Source organism: Mytilus trossulus, chromosome 1, assembly GCF_036588685.1.
Source record: "Mytilus trossulus isolate FHL-02 chromosome 1, PNRI_Mtr1.1.1.hap1, whole genome shotgun sequence".
NCBI lineage: Eukaryota > Metazoa > Mollusca > Bivalvia > Mytilida > Mytilidae > Mytilus > Mytilus trossulus.
The window spans coordinates 78,270,899-78,286,859 of record NC_086373.1 but is presented as its reverse complement, the minus strand read 5'-3'; the positions used below and the strand labels follow the sequence as shown (position 1 = coordinate 78,286,859).

At 34.0% G+C, this 15,961-nt stretch overlaps 2 protein-coding genes across 2 annotated transcripts in view; one reads left to right on the top strand and one right to left on the bottom strand.

The window, feature by feature from the left end:
- The window catches only part of LOC134686054 (cyclin-dependent kinase 20-like), a 24,038-nt gene extending 17,659 nt beyond the window's left edge, over positions 1–6,379 (bottom strand). The window contains exon 1 of the mRNA XM_063545761.1: positions 6,301–6,379. The gene's annotated coding sequence lies outside the window, so the exon portion shown is untranslated. The remainder of the gene's footprint in view (positions 1–6,300) is intronic.
- LOC134686021 (uncharacterized) lies at positions 358–15,961 on the top strand. Its single transcript, XM_063545726.1, has 12 exons — positions 358–508; positions 1,054–1,191; positions 1,823–1,972; positions 2,764–2,958; positions 4,311–4,779; positions 6,130–6,874; positions 7,534–7,607; positions 7,942–8,337; positions 9,194–10,856; positions 11,897–12,087; positions 14,191–14,372; positions 15,588–15,961. Exons 1-12 carry the CDS (start codon positions 410–412, stop codon positions 15,846–15,848), a joined length of 4,563 nt encoding a protein of 1,520 aa, XP_063401796.1. The 5' UTR covers positions 358–409; the 3' UTR covers positions 15,849–15,961.

Below are 15,961 nucleotides of genomic sequence, written 5' to 3'. Positions count from 1 at the left end.
TTAAATCAGAGTCCTTAATTAAAGAAAGATAATTTTCATAACCAAAATTGTGCTTAAATTTCACATAATTAAACAGTTTTCCATCAGAAGCTTTATTTTGGCTAGCATACCAATTGCTTATATATTTGTGATAATATGTGATAACGAAATCCCTAACTCTTTAACATATGTCTTTCCCATTCGGAAGAATCTGATTTGATAACATCAGTTGTAAATCAGCACTATTGCATCTACCAACACCCAACTAATTTATAAAGATATAAGAAGAGGTGGTACAATTGCCAATGAGACAACTCTCCACAAGAGACCAATGACACAGGCGCTAACAACTAAGCTATTATGACGTTACGTTACCATTCGATATCGGCGTATCTCGAAAATGGAGTGAGAAGGATCTACCCGTGTTATAATGACAACCGTATCCTTAATAGAATACAATCCAGACAAAGGATCCCGCCATTCACCATCAACTCCAACTAAAGGGTTAGACAAGACAAAAGTTGCTAAGGTAGATATGAATGTCTTATTCAAAGACTATTTAGAAAGATATTAACGAAGCCAACTTACATTCGATTGTATAAATGCTCTTCAATGATGATTCATGCTATCAGGGGAAATCGCGAAATAAGTAATTCATTTATACGTGTTGAACATATGAAAAAACTAACATTAGACAACTGTTTACTATTTATGTGTGAAAAGTAACAAAGATTTTAACAACTTTATCTTTTACGTGGAATTTTTACTTGACTTTAATCTTGGTAGTTTGACACTGCATTTTGTTCTCGCCGTGGCATCGGGTACTATGACGCAGCTTACTACCACTAAGATCCACTATCCACCAATGAGTAATACAAAGTTATAAAACAAACAACAATAACGGCTAGCTGACAAAAAACACAAAACAAACGAATATACAAATAGATAAGTAAATAACAATAATAAGACGCGCAAAACAAAAATGTATAAAACTTTAACGTCGACGTACCAGATGACCAGTCTCTGATTTTTATAGAGCCCCAGTCATTTATTTGTTTTTACTTCCCCTTTAAGATAGGAAGTTTGACAGCGGCCAACAGAAGCAGGGAAGGTAGCTGTACTGTCAACGAAATACAAGGGCTATCCCTTTTAAATACAGAGCTGACACACACACTTAAAAGTCGAACAGCAATACGGAGAAAACCGAGAGAGGTACATGCAATATATAAAGAGAAGAATGCATTTTAATACACCGTGGTATTGTATCTCATTCGAATGATGTGAACAACTTTAATCTAGTGCGTAATTTGTTACCATTAGGTACTGTTGAAACCAAAAGTTTAAAATGAAACACTTAGAAGAAGAAAAAAACCCAATTACAATCAACCACATATTGCTTGTTCTCAGTTCAGAACAAAACTGTCTTCAACAACGATGTAAAGCGCTAAAACAACTTTTTCTTTTTTTTTGATAATTTGCACAATCTATAATTTGTATTGTTGCGACTTTTCTATATACACATTCCAGGTTTTAACCTTTTTCTAATTTTGAGTCTAAGATTGACAGAAATTCAGTGGAAACTAGTCTGATCTACCTATTTCTTAAAGTAATATGAGTTTTATAACCACTAGTTTTTTTTATATTCCTATTTCTTACTCCTAGTTCATCAATGATAAATATTAGGTATACAAATACCAGAAGAGATATGCCGCCACTGAGTGGTTGATACATTTATTTGTTGCAAAGAGAATGGAAAAAGAAATTGCATTGTACCAATTAAATTCATGAACATAAAAACACAAAACACACCTTAAAACATAATATTCATTTTGTTTATGTTAAGATTGATCTTCTACCACAAAGACCATCAACTACCCAGTATTATCAGCACACGTTTTATGATCCTGCGTGCGCCAAAGATGAGATACAAACAGGACCACTGAGTGTCAATGGAGAAAAACTGGATGCTCTATCCAATCTGCAGTTTCGTCTGGTAATATTTTAAAAATGCAATTACATAAGAAATTGTAAAAAATGTATATATTATAAAACGTTGAGGTTGATCTAAATCTGAGGTAATTATTTTCAATGTTATCTGTGTTCCAGCTAAAACATAGATTTAAAGATCGTTGACAAAAAATTAAAAACACAAATCAGAAATGTCACAGAGAAATTCAAAATCTTACATGCTTATAAAACGTCTAGATACATATATATATTCGTCAACCGATCCTTCTTACGAGTTCATTGGGTCATTTGTACACAATCTAACTGATATGTACGCCTAAAAGTATAAAAAAACACCATCATAGACATTATGATTATTGAACGCTATGAATCGGATATATCAATATTAAACATGGATTTGCACTTCTTCAGGAAAAGTTGACATCAGACAAGTTATTGGCCCTTATGCAAATTGTGTACATATTTGACCGTAAGTTTTCTAACTTTTGTCTTTGAGTGTTTACAGTTGATCGACTTGCATCCCTGAAAGTGATACGAGTTGCTTTGCTTGCATTTGCTTAACCATACTGTTTGAACACAACTAAGAACACTGTATGCGAAAAAAAAAAAAAAAAAAAAATTCTACTTGCACATGCAGGGACATTTGCTTACGGGGATAATGGTCATCTACGAGTCATACTTTAAACAGTTAGCAATAAAGGGCCGACATATCAAAATGTAAACAATTAAAAAAAGGAAAACATTTTGTTGGTATTAACTTTTAAAAATGAATTACAGTAATTGAATTTCTACATTCTTTGTTGATCTTAATTGCAGCCAAGTACGCCACTAACACATAGGCGACAGTATTACATCAGCCAATCATATAGCAGTACAACTTGTAGTGAATGCAGTAAATGCGGTGGAAGATCGTCTCCCGATAACCCACCGTCATCTCCCAATCCAGAAGCATCTTATTTAAAGTTGGATGGTAAAAAAATGTCATGTCCTGATTTCAGATCTAAATCTGAGGTAATTTTTTTCAATGTAATCTGTGTTCCAGCTAAAACATAGATTCAAAGATCGTTGACAAAAGATTAAAAACACAAATCAGAAATGTCACAGAGAATTTCAAAATCTTGCATGCTTGATTTACATTTAAAAGAAAAATAAGAATCATGTAGAATATCATGAATTGTTGGTGTTTAAAGCCACTTTCAGTGATATTGGCTATATCGCGGCAATAAGTTTTTATTGGAAGGGAAGTCGGAGAGAACCACTGACCTTCTGCATGAAACATGAACGGAAAATCCTGATCAATTAAGGTTGATGTTGAAAAATGTTAAGACCACTCTCATACCGAGGCCTCCTCTCACAAGATAAAGTTTTAATTTATATTACAAAATAAAAAATATCGAAACATAATGAATATTTTTATCATATAAGCTAAAACAAAACTTCAATATAAATCTTCTGGGGCGCCTTGCTGGTATCATTTTGAAATCAATTTTATACATCGTTCACACGAAATGCGAATCGAATTCTTTAATTGCGTTCGAACTCTGTTCCTTTTTTTTTTACTTGAAGTCGAATTGGCTTATTCGAACTATCCAAGTTGCATTATTAACCTGTTGATACGAATCAAAGGTTAACGTCGTTAGGACAGTAACTTTAACGAATTTGACACACATTTCAATTAGGATGTTTAACGTTTTAAGTGAATTAAACTAATTCGAATTAGTTAATGCGAATCGAATTCGAATTTCGTTTGAACTCAGTATATTATTGTTTTAACTTTAGACGCCTTACCGTTCATCGTGGTCTTCTGTTTTTAATAATTTGTCTTGTTTGCGTATTTTCCTCTTATTTTTAAATATCTATTTCACTGTTTCCTCACTAGGATTGGATAAGCCCATTAAGGGCAGTTAAAATGATGATAGAAAAATAGTCTTGATTGCATTGCTAATTATGCAGTATAAGTGCATGCAGTAATAAAGTGTAGATACAGGTAGAATGTGAAGTCTATATATATGTTGTTCTAAAAATTCGCTTCGAGTGATAAGCTAGCGTTAAACTAAGAAACTCCATTCTATAGAAACTTCGTCAACTTATGCTTACGTCATACATTTCATTCTGTTATCAAGCATATGTTAGCAAAATACTACTTTTCGTAGAAGTTCAGTTTAGAATTCATAACAAGGGTCCAAATTGACATTTGCAAATTTTTCAAGAAATATTTCTTTTATCATCGGCAATGTGAAAAGCATTCACTTCAGTCTTCAAGCATTCTTATTTAAAAAATATTTACGTACAAATTAACCTCGCTTCATTGGTGGCCATGAACTAGCCTCACCACAAAATGCATGAGTTGTTTGACTTTGTAGTTGAAAGATTTCAAACCCGGATTATTAAAGAAAACGTCGTATTGCTGTGTCAAATGTGAGGGGAGAATGACAAGCCACGACACGTTGATGTTGGAATCGGAAAGTCCATTCCAGTCTTATTTCCGCCAGCCAGCAACGTATGCAGAAACCCTGCCATATAACAACATAAAACCATTACACCCAGACAAGAGCTTGGAAACTTGTGAAGAACTGATTGTTGACCAACCTCTAAAAGACAGTTTTCTAAAAGATGATATGTTTACTTTACCAGAATTACCACATCATATAGCCAATGAAAAAGTGATATCTAAAGCTGTATTAGAACGTCACAAAGGCAATCAAAGATCAAGGCTCAGCCCGAGATATCTACATAATAATCATAATAAAATGAGGTCCGATGAAAATGAAGAACTTTCAAGTTCAACTTGCATTATATCCAAACAGATATTTCACAGTTCTAACAAAACAGGTATAACACAGTTCTAACAAAACAGGTATAACACAGTTCTAACAAAACAGGTATAACACAGTTCTAACAAAACAGGTATCTTCTATATTCAGGTAGACATTAAAATTAACATACACATACTTATCATAAGCTATGTGTTTATCTTTAAAAAAATTAATTGTCAAATCTTTGTATGCTTTAAAGAAAGAGATACACAGCGAAATAACCCAACGTAAGCTGTCAAATTCAGAGAAAAATGTGTTCAATTTAAAGCCCTTTTATGCTTGATGGACCTGCTACGTTCTTTGTGTATTTTCCAATATTTCAAGGACTATATAAATTTAACCTCATTTTGCCATCAGAAACAAATACTGAAACCACATAAACAAAGGCAACAGTAGTATACCGCTGAAAAGTCATAAATCGATAGAGAGAAAACACATTAGGGTTACAAAATAAAACCGAAGGAAACACATCAACTAAAAGAAAAAACAATAAACAACAGAAAAAAACTGAAGTGAAACAAAAACGGACTATTTGATAACAACTGCCATTAGTGCTATTTTCCAGACACTTACTAGAACCATTATCATAAAAAGACACAAAGTGCTATTTCAAAATCCACTCCTGAACGGTAAAAGTGAAAATCGTCAATATCAAACTTGATTTCCATTTGTCATCTTCAAAATCATGTCAAAACAAAATCAACCCCTTGACGGTTAAAGTGAAAATCGTCAATATCAAACTTGACTTTCATTTGTCATCTTCAACATCATGTCAAAACAAAATCAACCCCTTGTCGTTTAAATGAAAATCGTCAATATCAAACTTGATTTCCATTTTTCATCTTCAACATCATGTCAAAACAAAATCAACCCCTTGACGGTTAAATTGAAAATCGTCAATATCAAACTTGATTTCCATTTGTCATCTTCAACATCATATCAAAACAAAATCGACTCCTAGACGGTTAAAGTGAAAATCGTCAATATCAAACTTGATTTCCATTTTGTCATTTTCAACATCATATTTAAATGCGGTTGAACGGTTCAAAAACTATTGCACAGAAACTGTTGTCAGCATCTGTCTTTGAAGTCTTATAGGTTTATAGAACTCAAAAAGAACTATACATTAGACAATATTGGTAAAAGTTTAATAATGATATGATTGCCTATTTTAAATGCTTTAAAACTATTTTGATCTGAGCGTCACTGATGAGTCTTCTGTAGACGAAACGCGCGTCAGCCGTATCAAAGTATAATCCTGGTACCTTTGATAACTCTTGTAACATCTTTACAAGATGTGCTTCGTCAGTATACAAATCTGATATTTGTAATGCAATATATACATTATATAATTTTTTGTCCTTAGAAATTATAAACGAAGAAACAACAAGCCAGCAATTTAAAGTTTCTACCAATGAAACTAATGAAATTCACCAAAACTCTGGAGAAAGGAAAGAAAAAGATACAGAGAGACGTGCTGTTGATGGGATAATAAATCTACTTTGGCCAAACCACCAATCATGCGAAAAGTACTTACATTCACCTATCACTTTGCTGGCGCGACCAAACATCCATCCACGTGAAAACGACTCACATTCACCTGTCCCTACGTGGGAGCGTCTAAATCACCAACCATGTGAAAAGTACTCGCATTTAGCTTTCCCTTCGAGCGACCGGCCGAATTACAAACCATGTGAAAAGTGCTCACATTTACCTGTCATTTCGAGAGAGAAAGCCTCATCGATGTCAACCAGTGATCTAATACAAAGTGAAGTAACAGAAGCAACACCATCTCCTGGTTTAGAGCCATGTGAAGAAGCAGAAGCACCACCATCACCTGATTTATCGCAAATTGAATTAACAGAAACACCACCACTTGCCGATTTAGGTACTCCATATAATTCAAACACGGAAATGCAGATTGGAATACATTTAGAAGATCCTAGTATTTCTGTTAGCATACATAATCTTCCAAGTAATTCGTCATCAAAGGACAATGACATTATAATAGAGGCCGAAATTTTCAAAACAGAAAGTGTCAAACAAACTTTGACAAATGCAGTATATTCAAAAGACGAGTTCATAGGAAGAGTAAATGGCATGGAATCAAGGTTAGCGTTTTTACTTTACTTTTATCTCCATACGTACATATTTAATCGGGGACTTTCAAACTGATATTTCAGTCTTAGCTTTGTTATTGTTTTGGTGCATCAACACTAAATAAAAATGATACATATTCTATCTCATTTGATAAAACTAATATCCTCTATAGCTCTTAGCAAGACATTTACAATATTAGTTTAAACAATATTTTATTCAAATAAATTGAATTGGATTAGGGCAACAGGCATAGCATATGTAAATCCTCTTACAATATTAATCCTCTATCACCTTATTTAGCACAGCACCCTGCAAATTTCTTGAAACTACGTCTATTATATCTAAGTAGATAGATATAGGAAGATGTGGTGTACTTATTGACTTTATTTCTGGCCTTGCGGTCATAAAACTTTCGAGTCAGTTTTTTGTACTCGTACTCGAAAATCAAACAATCAAAATGTTTTATTTCATGTTTCGAACATGATTTTTGTGCTTCAAGCACTGAGCAAAGTTTTACTGACTTCAACCCCAGGTATCGCCCATTCTATCCATTACAGCTGTTCATTGATATTAAAAGTGACCTATTCATATAAGTTTTTGTATAACTGTGTCAATGTCATTAGTATTGTTGAATGGAAATGTTATAGTGATTTATACTTTTTTTTCTCAGAGAGATGTTACAAGACATCATGCGCGAGTGTGCCCAGGGATTAAGACATATATCTCATAGGGGATTTTTGCCAGGTAAGGATATTAATAAAACAAAAATTGAAAGACTCTTAACTTGTATAGCAATGAAGATACTCATCATAGAAACCAAGATTGAAATTTTGTATTTGCACTAGACAGACGTTTCGTCTACAAAACATTCATCAGTGACGCTCGAATAAGAAAAAGGTAAAAAAAAGGCCAAATAAAAAACAAATTTGAAGAACATTGAGGATTACAAATTCCTAAACGTTTTACCAAATACCGATAAGGTTTCTACATAAAAGCGGATATTTAATATTATACCTTTTGTGAAAACGACTTTTCGGTAGCTTGAGTTTAATTTCAAATAGTTTTTATTTGTTTACAGACATTTCTGCAAGAAAGGACTTTTACTTTGAACCAAATACCGATAAACGGTACAACAGATGGAAAAGAAGGCGAAAGAAGAAGAGCAAACAGGGTCGAGATGGAAAGCAGCAAGAATTGGTATCACCTGACGACAGCTCGGAAGAAGAAGCCAATGACGAGGAAGACTCCATCGCTCCGGAAAGACCCGATTCACAACCCAAGTTTCGCCGTCGACGCCGAGAAACCTTAAAGAAGCTTTTTGGTAGCGAACAGGCAATGTTGTGCTATGATGCTAGTTCGGATCTAATATCTTCAGACAGAGATAATTACATGTCATGGGCGAATAACCTACGAACTAGTCATCATGCTCCAATATCTGATGAGGAATTTGACGCGTTTAAAGATAAAAGTAACGGTATATATCTTTATTTGATAATTGCGTTTATACTTGCATTGTTTTTATAATCACACAACAACTGATAAAATTTGTAATCGAATTGCACAAATCTGTTTTACTGATTGATTTGTGAAATATCTAATTTACTTGCATGTTCTTTTCCTAAAATTTAAAGTGATAGAATCATATTCAAAACAGTGTGGTTCTGGCCATTGATTGACGACCTAAATTATCCCATTGACTGGGACAGATTAGGTGAACGTTTGTCGGTAACAATTACTGCTCACTATGTACTTGTTAAATACACTGAATCTGTGGGGTCACCAAAGCTCCTCAACACCTAAATAAAGCAATTCGAAAAACGACCCCGGAATAATACGATGTGTTGATTTATATCAATAATATAAATCAAAACATAAAAGTTATTCCTGAATATTTTTTCGAATTATTTTATTATTAAAGGCGTTAAGAACCTTTGGTGACCCCACAGTTTAAATTCTATAATAAGTAAGAAGTGAGCAATGGTCGTTACAGACAAACGTTTACCTAATCTGTCCCAGTCAATGGGATAATTTAGGTCGTCAATCAATGGCCAGGAACACACTATTTTGAATATGATTCTATACTAATTAATAAGTTTGGTATAACAACTGACTGATACAGACATTATTTTAGTCTAGAAATAAGGCTTGTTTACTTCAAACTAGTTAGGATATATCGTTTGATTAATGTTTATCCCTTAGAGTCTATGATTCATTTGAAACCCTCACTGCCTCACTGTAGTTGGTTTAGTTTTAATGAGATATATAGAAAAAAGTTTAAAATAATTTGTCATGAAAAATATCTAACACACACACTGTTGATTTTCTTTTAGATGGAACGCATCTTTCGTCTCTATATAATCAGCAAGAGAAATATACAAGCTCAACCTTTTTACAACAACTGGGTTCTAACATAGAAAGATCAGTGAAGTCAACAAAGGCTGTAACTCGGACAAAAGATGTTATACCACTAACAGAAGGTTTCGACGGGAATGATACCGATATTATCAAAAGGGTCAACAGCCGTTTTAAAATGCAAGATAGGCAAACACAAAATAGATCAAAAAAAAGCAAGTGCTTAGACAGACATCATAACGAAGTGAGTAAAGGAAACAGATCAAAGTTACCTCAGAATAGAAATGTTGAGGGATTAAATGTTGAAATTATTCATAGAGGCAAGCATGCAGAAGATTCGAGTTTTGTTCGGGAAAAAATAATTTCATGTGAAAATGGTGGTACAAAACCTAACAGAATGCTCGAGTTGGTATCTCCGGAAAATGACTTTATCACATCTCCGAATAACTCGATTAAACATGGATACTTATCAGCTCCTGATCAAGCCTCAGCTGCCGGTCAAATGTTAGATGCAAGTAGTTGTCGACAGAATTTATCAGCACCCAATCAAGTGTTAGATGCAAGTTGTAATAGAAAAAGTTCCCATGCTACCGACCAAATGTTGGATGCAAGTGATTATCGACAAAATTCATCATCTGCCGATCAACTGCTGGATGCCGATGATTATCGACAAAATTCACCAACTGCCGATCAAGTGCTGGATACAAGTGGTTATCGCCAAAATTCCCATACTACCGACCAAATGTTGGATGCAAGTGATTATCGACAATATTCATCATCTGCCGATCAACTGTTGGATGCCGATGATTATCAACAAAATTCCCAAACTCCGAATCCAAAGTGGAATCCAAGTGGTTATCGGCAAAATTCAGCAACTGCCAATCAAGTGCTGGATGCGAGTGGTTATCGACAAAATTCCCCAACTGCTGACCATGTGTTGGAAGCAAGAGGTCATCGACAAAATTCATCGGATATCGGTCAAGGTATGGATGCAAGTGATTATCGACAATATTCCTCACCTGACGATCATGCGTTTAATGCATGTGGCTATCGACAAAATTCATCGGATGTTGGTCAAGGGATGGATGCAAGTGATTGTCGACAGAATTTCTCAACTGACTGTCAATTGTTGGAGGATAGTTGTTGTCGACAAAGTTTTTCAGCTTCTGATCAAATGTTAGACGCAAGTAGTTATCGACAAAATAATGTACTAAATGGCTATTCCGAACCAATTCTGCAAAATGTGCTTCATTCATCGATGAATTCCACAAGTGAGTGCGATTCAGACCCATTTATACGAGTAGAAACTGTACTGCGAAATAGTCAACAGTATGGAAATCTTAGCAATCAAATACTAACAAAAGATAGTCGCGAAAACATCACAGGTATCCCCATGCAATCATCTCGTCACCGTTTTTACAATAAAGATAGGAAAAGCGATTTCAACACCATTTTAGATCTAGAAAGGTCTGTTTTAAAGTTGGCAAAACAGCACCACCAGAAAAATCAGTCTTTGTCCAACAAGAAGTATTCTGCAGGTCAGCTTAAACCAAAACTTCCTAATATTCAAGATGTCAAGGCATCAACACGAAGTACAGATAAAGGGAAACAGTTAAAGAATTATAGAAATATCTTGGATAGGTGAGTGGAAGTTGTAATTTGATACTATTCTATGTTGACGGTTGTTTTTTTTTCTTATTTGGATGTATAATTTGATTAATTTCAGATTGATATCTCAAAAATGTTTATAAATTGACAAATAGATATTTCAAGGTTAAGATTCAGCTTCAAGTCAACGAAATGCATTGAATGATGTTCGTACTGGCCGTCAAATTAATCATACAATGTGGAAGTGGGATGACGTTAATGTTGGACTTGAAATTATGCCATGTATGAGCAAAACAAACACAAATCTTCTCATATCTATGCAAAAGGTAAAATTGTCAAAATGATCCACGGAAAGTCAAATAGTAGACAATCATATTAAATACCCGTTTTCAGTTTAATACCTCCCAGTCGTGATTTTGAAGGTTCTTACGTATAACTACGTTTGTTTGTTGGTGTTTAGCGCCCCTGAAAGTTATATTTGTCAAATTAGGTCGGCCAGTTTTTGTTAATGGAGAGACTCGGAGATAACCATCGTTTCTTCTATTTTGTAGGAACTCCCTAAAAAAGCACAACAAACACGCCAATTATGCTTTTGTCTTGGTTGCAAGAAACCACTCTACAATTACTAAGCAATATGTCTGTAATTTTAACCCCTAAAACCCCTCTTTTCCCTACTATTTTATAAGAACTTATAATTTCATTTTGTAATAAAACATATAGTTATAATGAAACTAATTATTTTTGAGGTGTAAACACTCTTGGAACGTTTAAATTAAATTAGGCGTGCATTTAATGATCCTTTAAATTCGAATGGAAGTATTCGGGTACTTTACTCAACTTCCACATACAGTAATTTTAAGTTTTAGTTTTCCTATTTATTACAATGAACAATCAAAAAATATTTGCTAGGCCATGCTGAATATCCTGTGGTGGATATTTATTTATTTCTCAACAATCAAACCATATTTACTCATTTTTATTTTGATAAGAGTTATGTTTATTCTTCAATTCAAATTACCATTTTTGAGTGATTGACTTCTTGTAAATCGTAACAAGTTATGCTTCAAATTTAGGTTTGTAAAACCTTTGGACGTCCAGAACGTTGAGGGAAACACTAATCCTTACCTCAAGGAGAACGATGCTGTTCTGGTCACAACGACCTATCGACATAGGAAGGAGAATCCTGTTATAAAGAATGATAAACTGAAAAGAGAAAAACGTTCACAACGTCAACCCCTGTCGAAAAAGCTGAATAATTCAACAGGTAACTTGAAACTGGTTCCTTTGGCATAAAAAACGTACAAGAAATAAAAACAAAATTAGTAACTAAATTAGTCTCGGAAAGTTTTTACGCTGAAGGTAAATCAAGAAAACAGCTTAGGACGCAAGTGTTGTTTTCAATTTTTTATAAGCTATGTTCAAATCTCTTAGATCGATAAGAGAAGTCAAATCTAGAACTAACAGAACATGAAGGAATCGCATGAAATCCTATAGGAGCGAGACAGAGTGCGTCGAGACGGTATGTGTCTTCTGCCATGCACGCATTACAAGTTCCCACTAAGAACACATGTCATGATCGGTAATAGGACACAATCAGTAAATATACAGATCAGACAACTTTTCTGGTACTTAATATTTATAGATCTTAGACTTACAGCACACTTATGTTAAAAAAAAGTCCTTAAAGTACGCACGAGCGTAACGTATCCACTAAAATAATAAACACTATATGAGTAACGGGTATGCTACAATTGAGAAATGGGAGATTGGCAATTGGAAAGTTGAAATCATGATGTTTGTCATAGATTTTAGTTTGAAGTCACCATTGGGTCAATATCGAAGAAAATATCAAGATATGAAGGAGGCATTCTACTTTTGGTAGTGTCCTTAAAATCATTTCCACTCTATATGAAATGTAAGCACTGTATGACATGTTGACTATTTAGGGTAATTGCAACTTGTATCTGCAAAAAGGTCAAGTACTTAAAATTTCTAGGCACAGCATATTTATCTATCATAGGTAGTTTATACAGACGACATAATAATATTTAACTTTAGTATTGACACAATTGTAATGCATATACAATTAGCAATGGAAAATGTCTCAACGGCGATCAGCAATGAAAAATATACTGGAAGGGGGGGTGGGGGAATCTGAACGTGTACAACTGTGTGTCAAATAATGTCCGATATTTCAGTGTAAGCTATCATCCTGTTCAGACATTCGTCAGTAACTCAATTTTAGTCTGAAACGGTAATTTTGATATGAACAGCTCTAAGAAGTCATTGTCAGCCTTTCACAGTCTTTCAAAGTATATTTTCAGACTTATCCACTGCGGTTAATTCAGAGCTGTTAAAAAAATTCACTTGCAGTTAAGATCTGTTTCGTCTAAGTTTATTATGTTCATTAGCTGTTAATCATCTGTGCACCTGAACTTCATATTTAATTGTATTAATACTAAACTGACTACAAATGAATTTCCCGAGCAGTACTGTACTGAATTCACTGCTGAGGATAAGTCTGACAAATTGTTCAGAATTTTCTAAAGATGTCAAGAGTTAAAATCAAAATGACTCTTGAAGACTAAAATTCATCTATTAGTAATATCTACTTGATCAGTGATGTCTTACATGTTTTCAAAGTGTCCAGGAAACATGTTTTATACAGCTAGATTCGGATTTGGGAGTTCCCGATGAAGATGAATCCAGAAAAAAAACTTCGGACGCATAAAAGTCATCAAATGATTTTTAATTTTCTATATCTTGTCTTTAGTCAGTACTAATATTTAGTTATATACTATACGAAAGGAACATTAAAGAATAAATTCGAGGTATCGGACTTCATGTGATGTATATTTAAACATTAATTTCTTTGTGTGACGATATAGACATAATTGAAGCATAGTCAAATATCTGTTTTTTTTAATCTGACACATTAATTGTCTTTTAAATTGCCATGGCAACCAACAATGAAATAAAACTCCACCAAAAAAATGCAGGCGGGGTTATTCACTTGCATAACGTGAAAGTGACCTCAATCAAAATAAAATAACAATTGTTTTAGATACAAACCTACGGTGAAATGCACTAACAAAACTATCAAATAAATTATATTGTCGATCACAGGACATAAATCCAAGGTTGCATCATCAACTTGAGTTATTCTTTAGAAACTAGTAGTTACGATCTGTAATATAACAAGTCTTGTGACATTGTAATCATTATATGCCATACAATAAATATTAAAAGCCTGAACCTGAAGTTAAAAACGAGAAACACATATGAAACACACCAACAAACGACAACCACTAAACAATAGGTCCCTGATTTAAGCTTGTTCTCATTACGTTACATTTCATCTTTTTAGTACAATCTGTGCAAGAAAACGAACCTGCTGAAACAGAACTATCAATGCTGACACTGAATGAACTTTTGCAAACAATGCCTGGAAACAAAGTGAAAAAGTTCATCCAAAAGGTGACGAAGAAAATAACTTGTGATCAATCGGATCAAGATTCAGGAAAAGAATTACCTGCATTAGATGTGAAGGTATGTAAAGTGTCCAAATCACACGTATTAGAATTAAATTGGCCGTTGTGTGGGTGAATTTAGGTGGTTTTGCACCTTAGCTTAAAATACACTTTACGATTATTAAGCGTCTTGCTTAGACGACCTTTCACAGAATGGTTGTTATCTGCAATAAAACATTTTATCTCAAGACAGACGTACCTCTCAACATGCAAGATCTTGTGTGACCTTGAGCCTTATTACCGTAGAGAAAAAGGAGACAGAATAACATATTTCATGTGATAAAACTGCAGGTGACATTGGACAGAACCAACCAGAGTAGAAGTATAAGTGTCCTTGTACAAAATTACCTGTATAATATTAAAGCTACAGTTGACCGTAGAGAACAGTTTTATATATTATGTTAAACAGTAGGTGGCATCGCCAGAAGTACCTGTATTCGATGTAAAACAGGTGGCTTTATACAGTTACCTTGTTTTAGATGTAAAAATCAGGAGGGGTTATTCACATGCATCAAGTGAAAGTGACCTCAATAAAAATTAAAAAAAACAATTGTTTTAGATACAAACCTACGATGATCCTTATACATAAACATCTGTATAACATGTAAAGCTAAGTTGATCTATGACCAAATTAAATGTTAAAATTGAAGTAATGTAACTTTGAAAAGAGATATCCTGATGTGTCACTTTGCTCAAAGACAATACCGGTAGTACTCAAAACCAAGGAGTAAACAAAGATTAAAAAAATCAAAGGACATTTACATCAACAGTTATAAATAATAAATAAGAAACAACACGAATTGCACTAAAAACCGGGAGTGAAATCAGGTGCTCCGGAAGGGTAAGCATTTCCTGCACCTTATACGGGACCCGTCGTGTTATTTCTGTGTTCAGTTCGTTAATGATGGAAGGTTAGTATGACTGAGAAAGAATATCAGATATGATTTCTGACATACTTTTGTCACAATGGCCAATCAGCTCATGATGGCGACCGTAAAATTTCTTGAGTGATGACCTTAATTTGATTGATTGATAGCCCTGTCTTAGCAACTTTTGAGAAATCAGTATTCCTCGTTCAACAAAATCATAAAAATAATAATCTCAAGTGTTCAACACTGGTTATATGTTTAAAGTTCATCTACTTTTGAAGTTCCTGAATAGAAATGAAAGGGATTCTGACCCCAATAGTACCATGGAACATAGTAAAGATTAACGGGTTTGATTTCTTCTTTAGAAACTGAATATGATAGCCAAGGCATACACAGATTCAGAGCAAGAAAAGGCCAGTCCGAAATGTTTGGGAGAACAAACCAAATCTTTACCCAACCAAACTATACAAGCTGAATCTAGCCGACCTCATTCTCATGAAAGAAGCATATCTAATTTGTCATTTTCAAGAGCTTTCACTTTCTCAGTATTTGACCTACCAGATGGATATAGGGAAAAGAATAAGCAACTACAAAGAAGAGCTTATACAGCCATCAAGTCTCGCTAGGAGTAGATGTTTCACCAACAAAAATGAAGACAATATATGAAGATTATGTGTATGTAAATAAATGTTAAAAGCATTAAAAATATTATTCTGGTATTAAATCCAATTCATAATAA

Coding starts and splice junctions, on each gene's coding strand:
- LOC134686021 (XM_063545726.1), top strand. CDS start 410: ATGACAACCGTATCCTTAATAGAATACAATCCAGACAAAGGATCCCGC. Junction 10,857..11,896: donor TATAGAAATATCTTGGATAG/GTGAGTGGAAGT, acceptor CTTCAAATTTAG/GTTTGTAAAACCTTTGGACG. Junction 12,088..14,190: donor AAAGCTGAATAATTCAACAG/GTAACTTGAAAC, acceptor TCATCTTTTTAG/TACAATCTGTGCAAGAAAAC.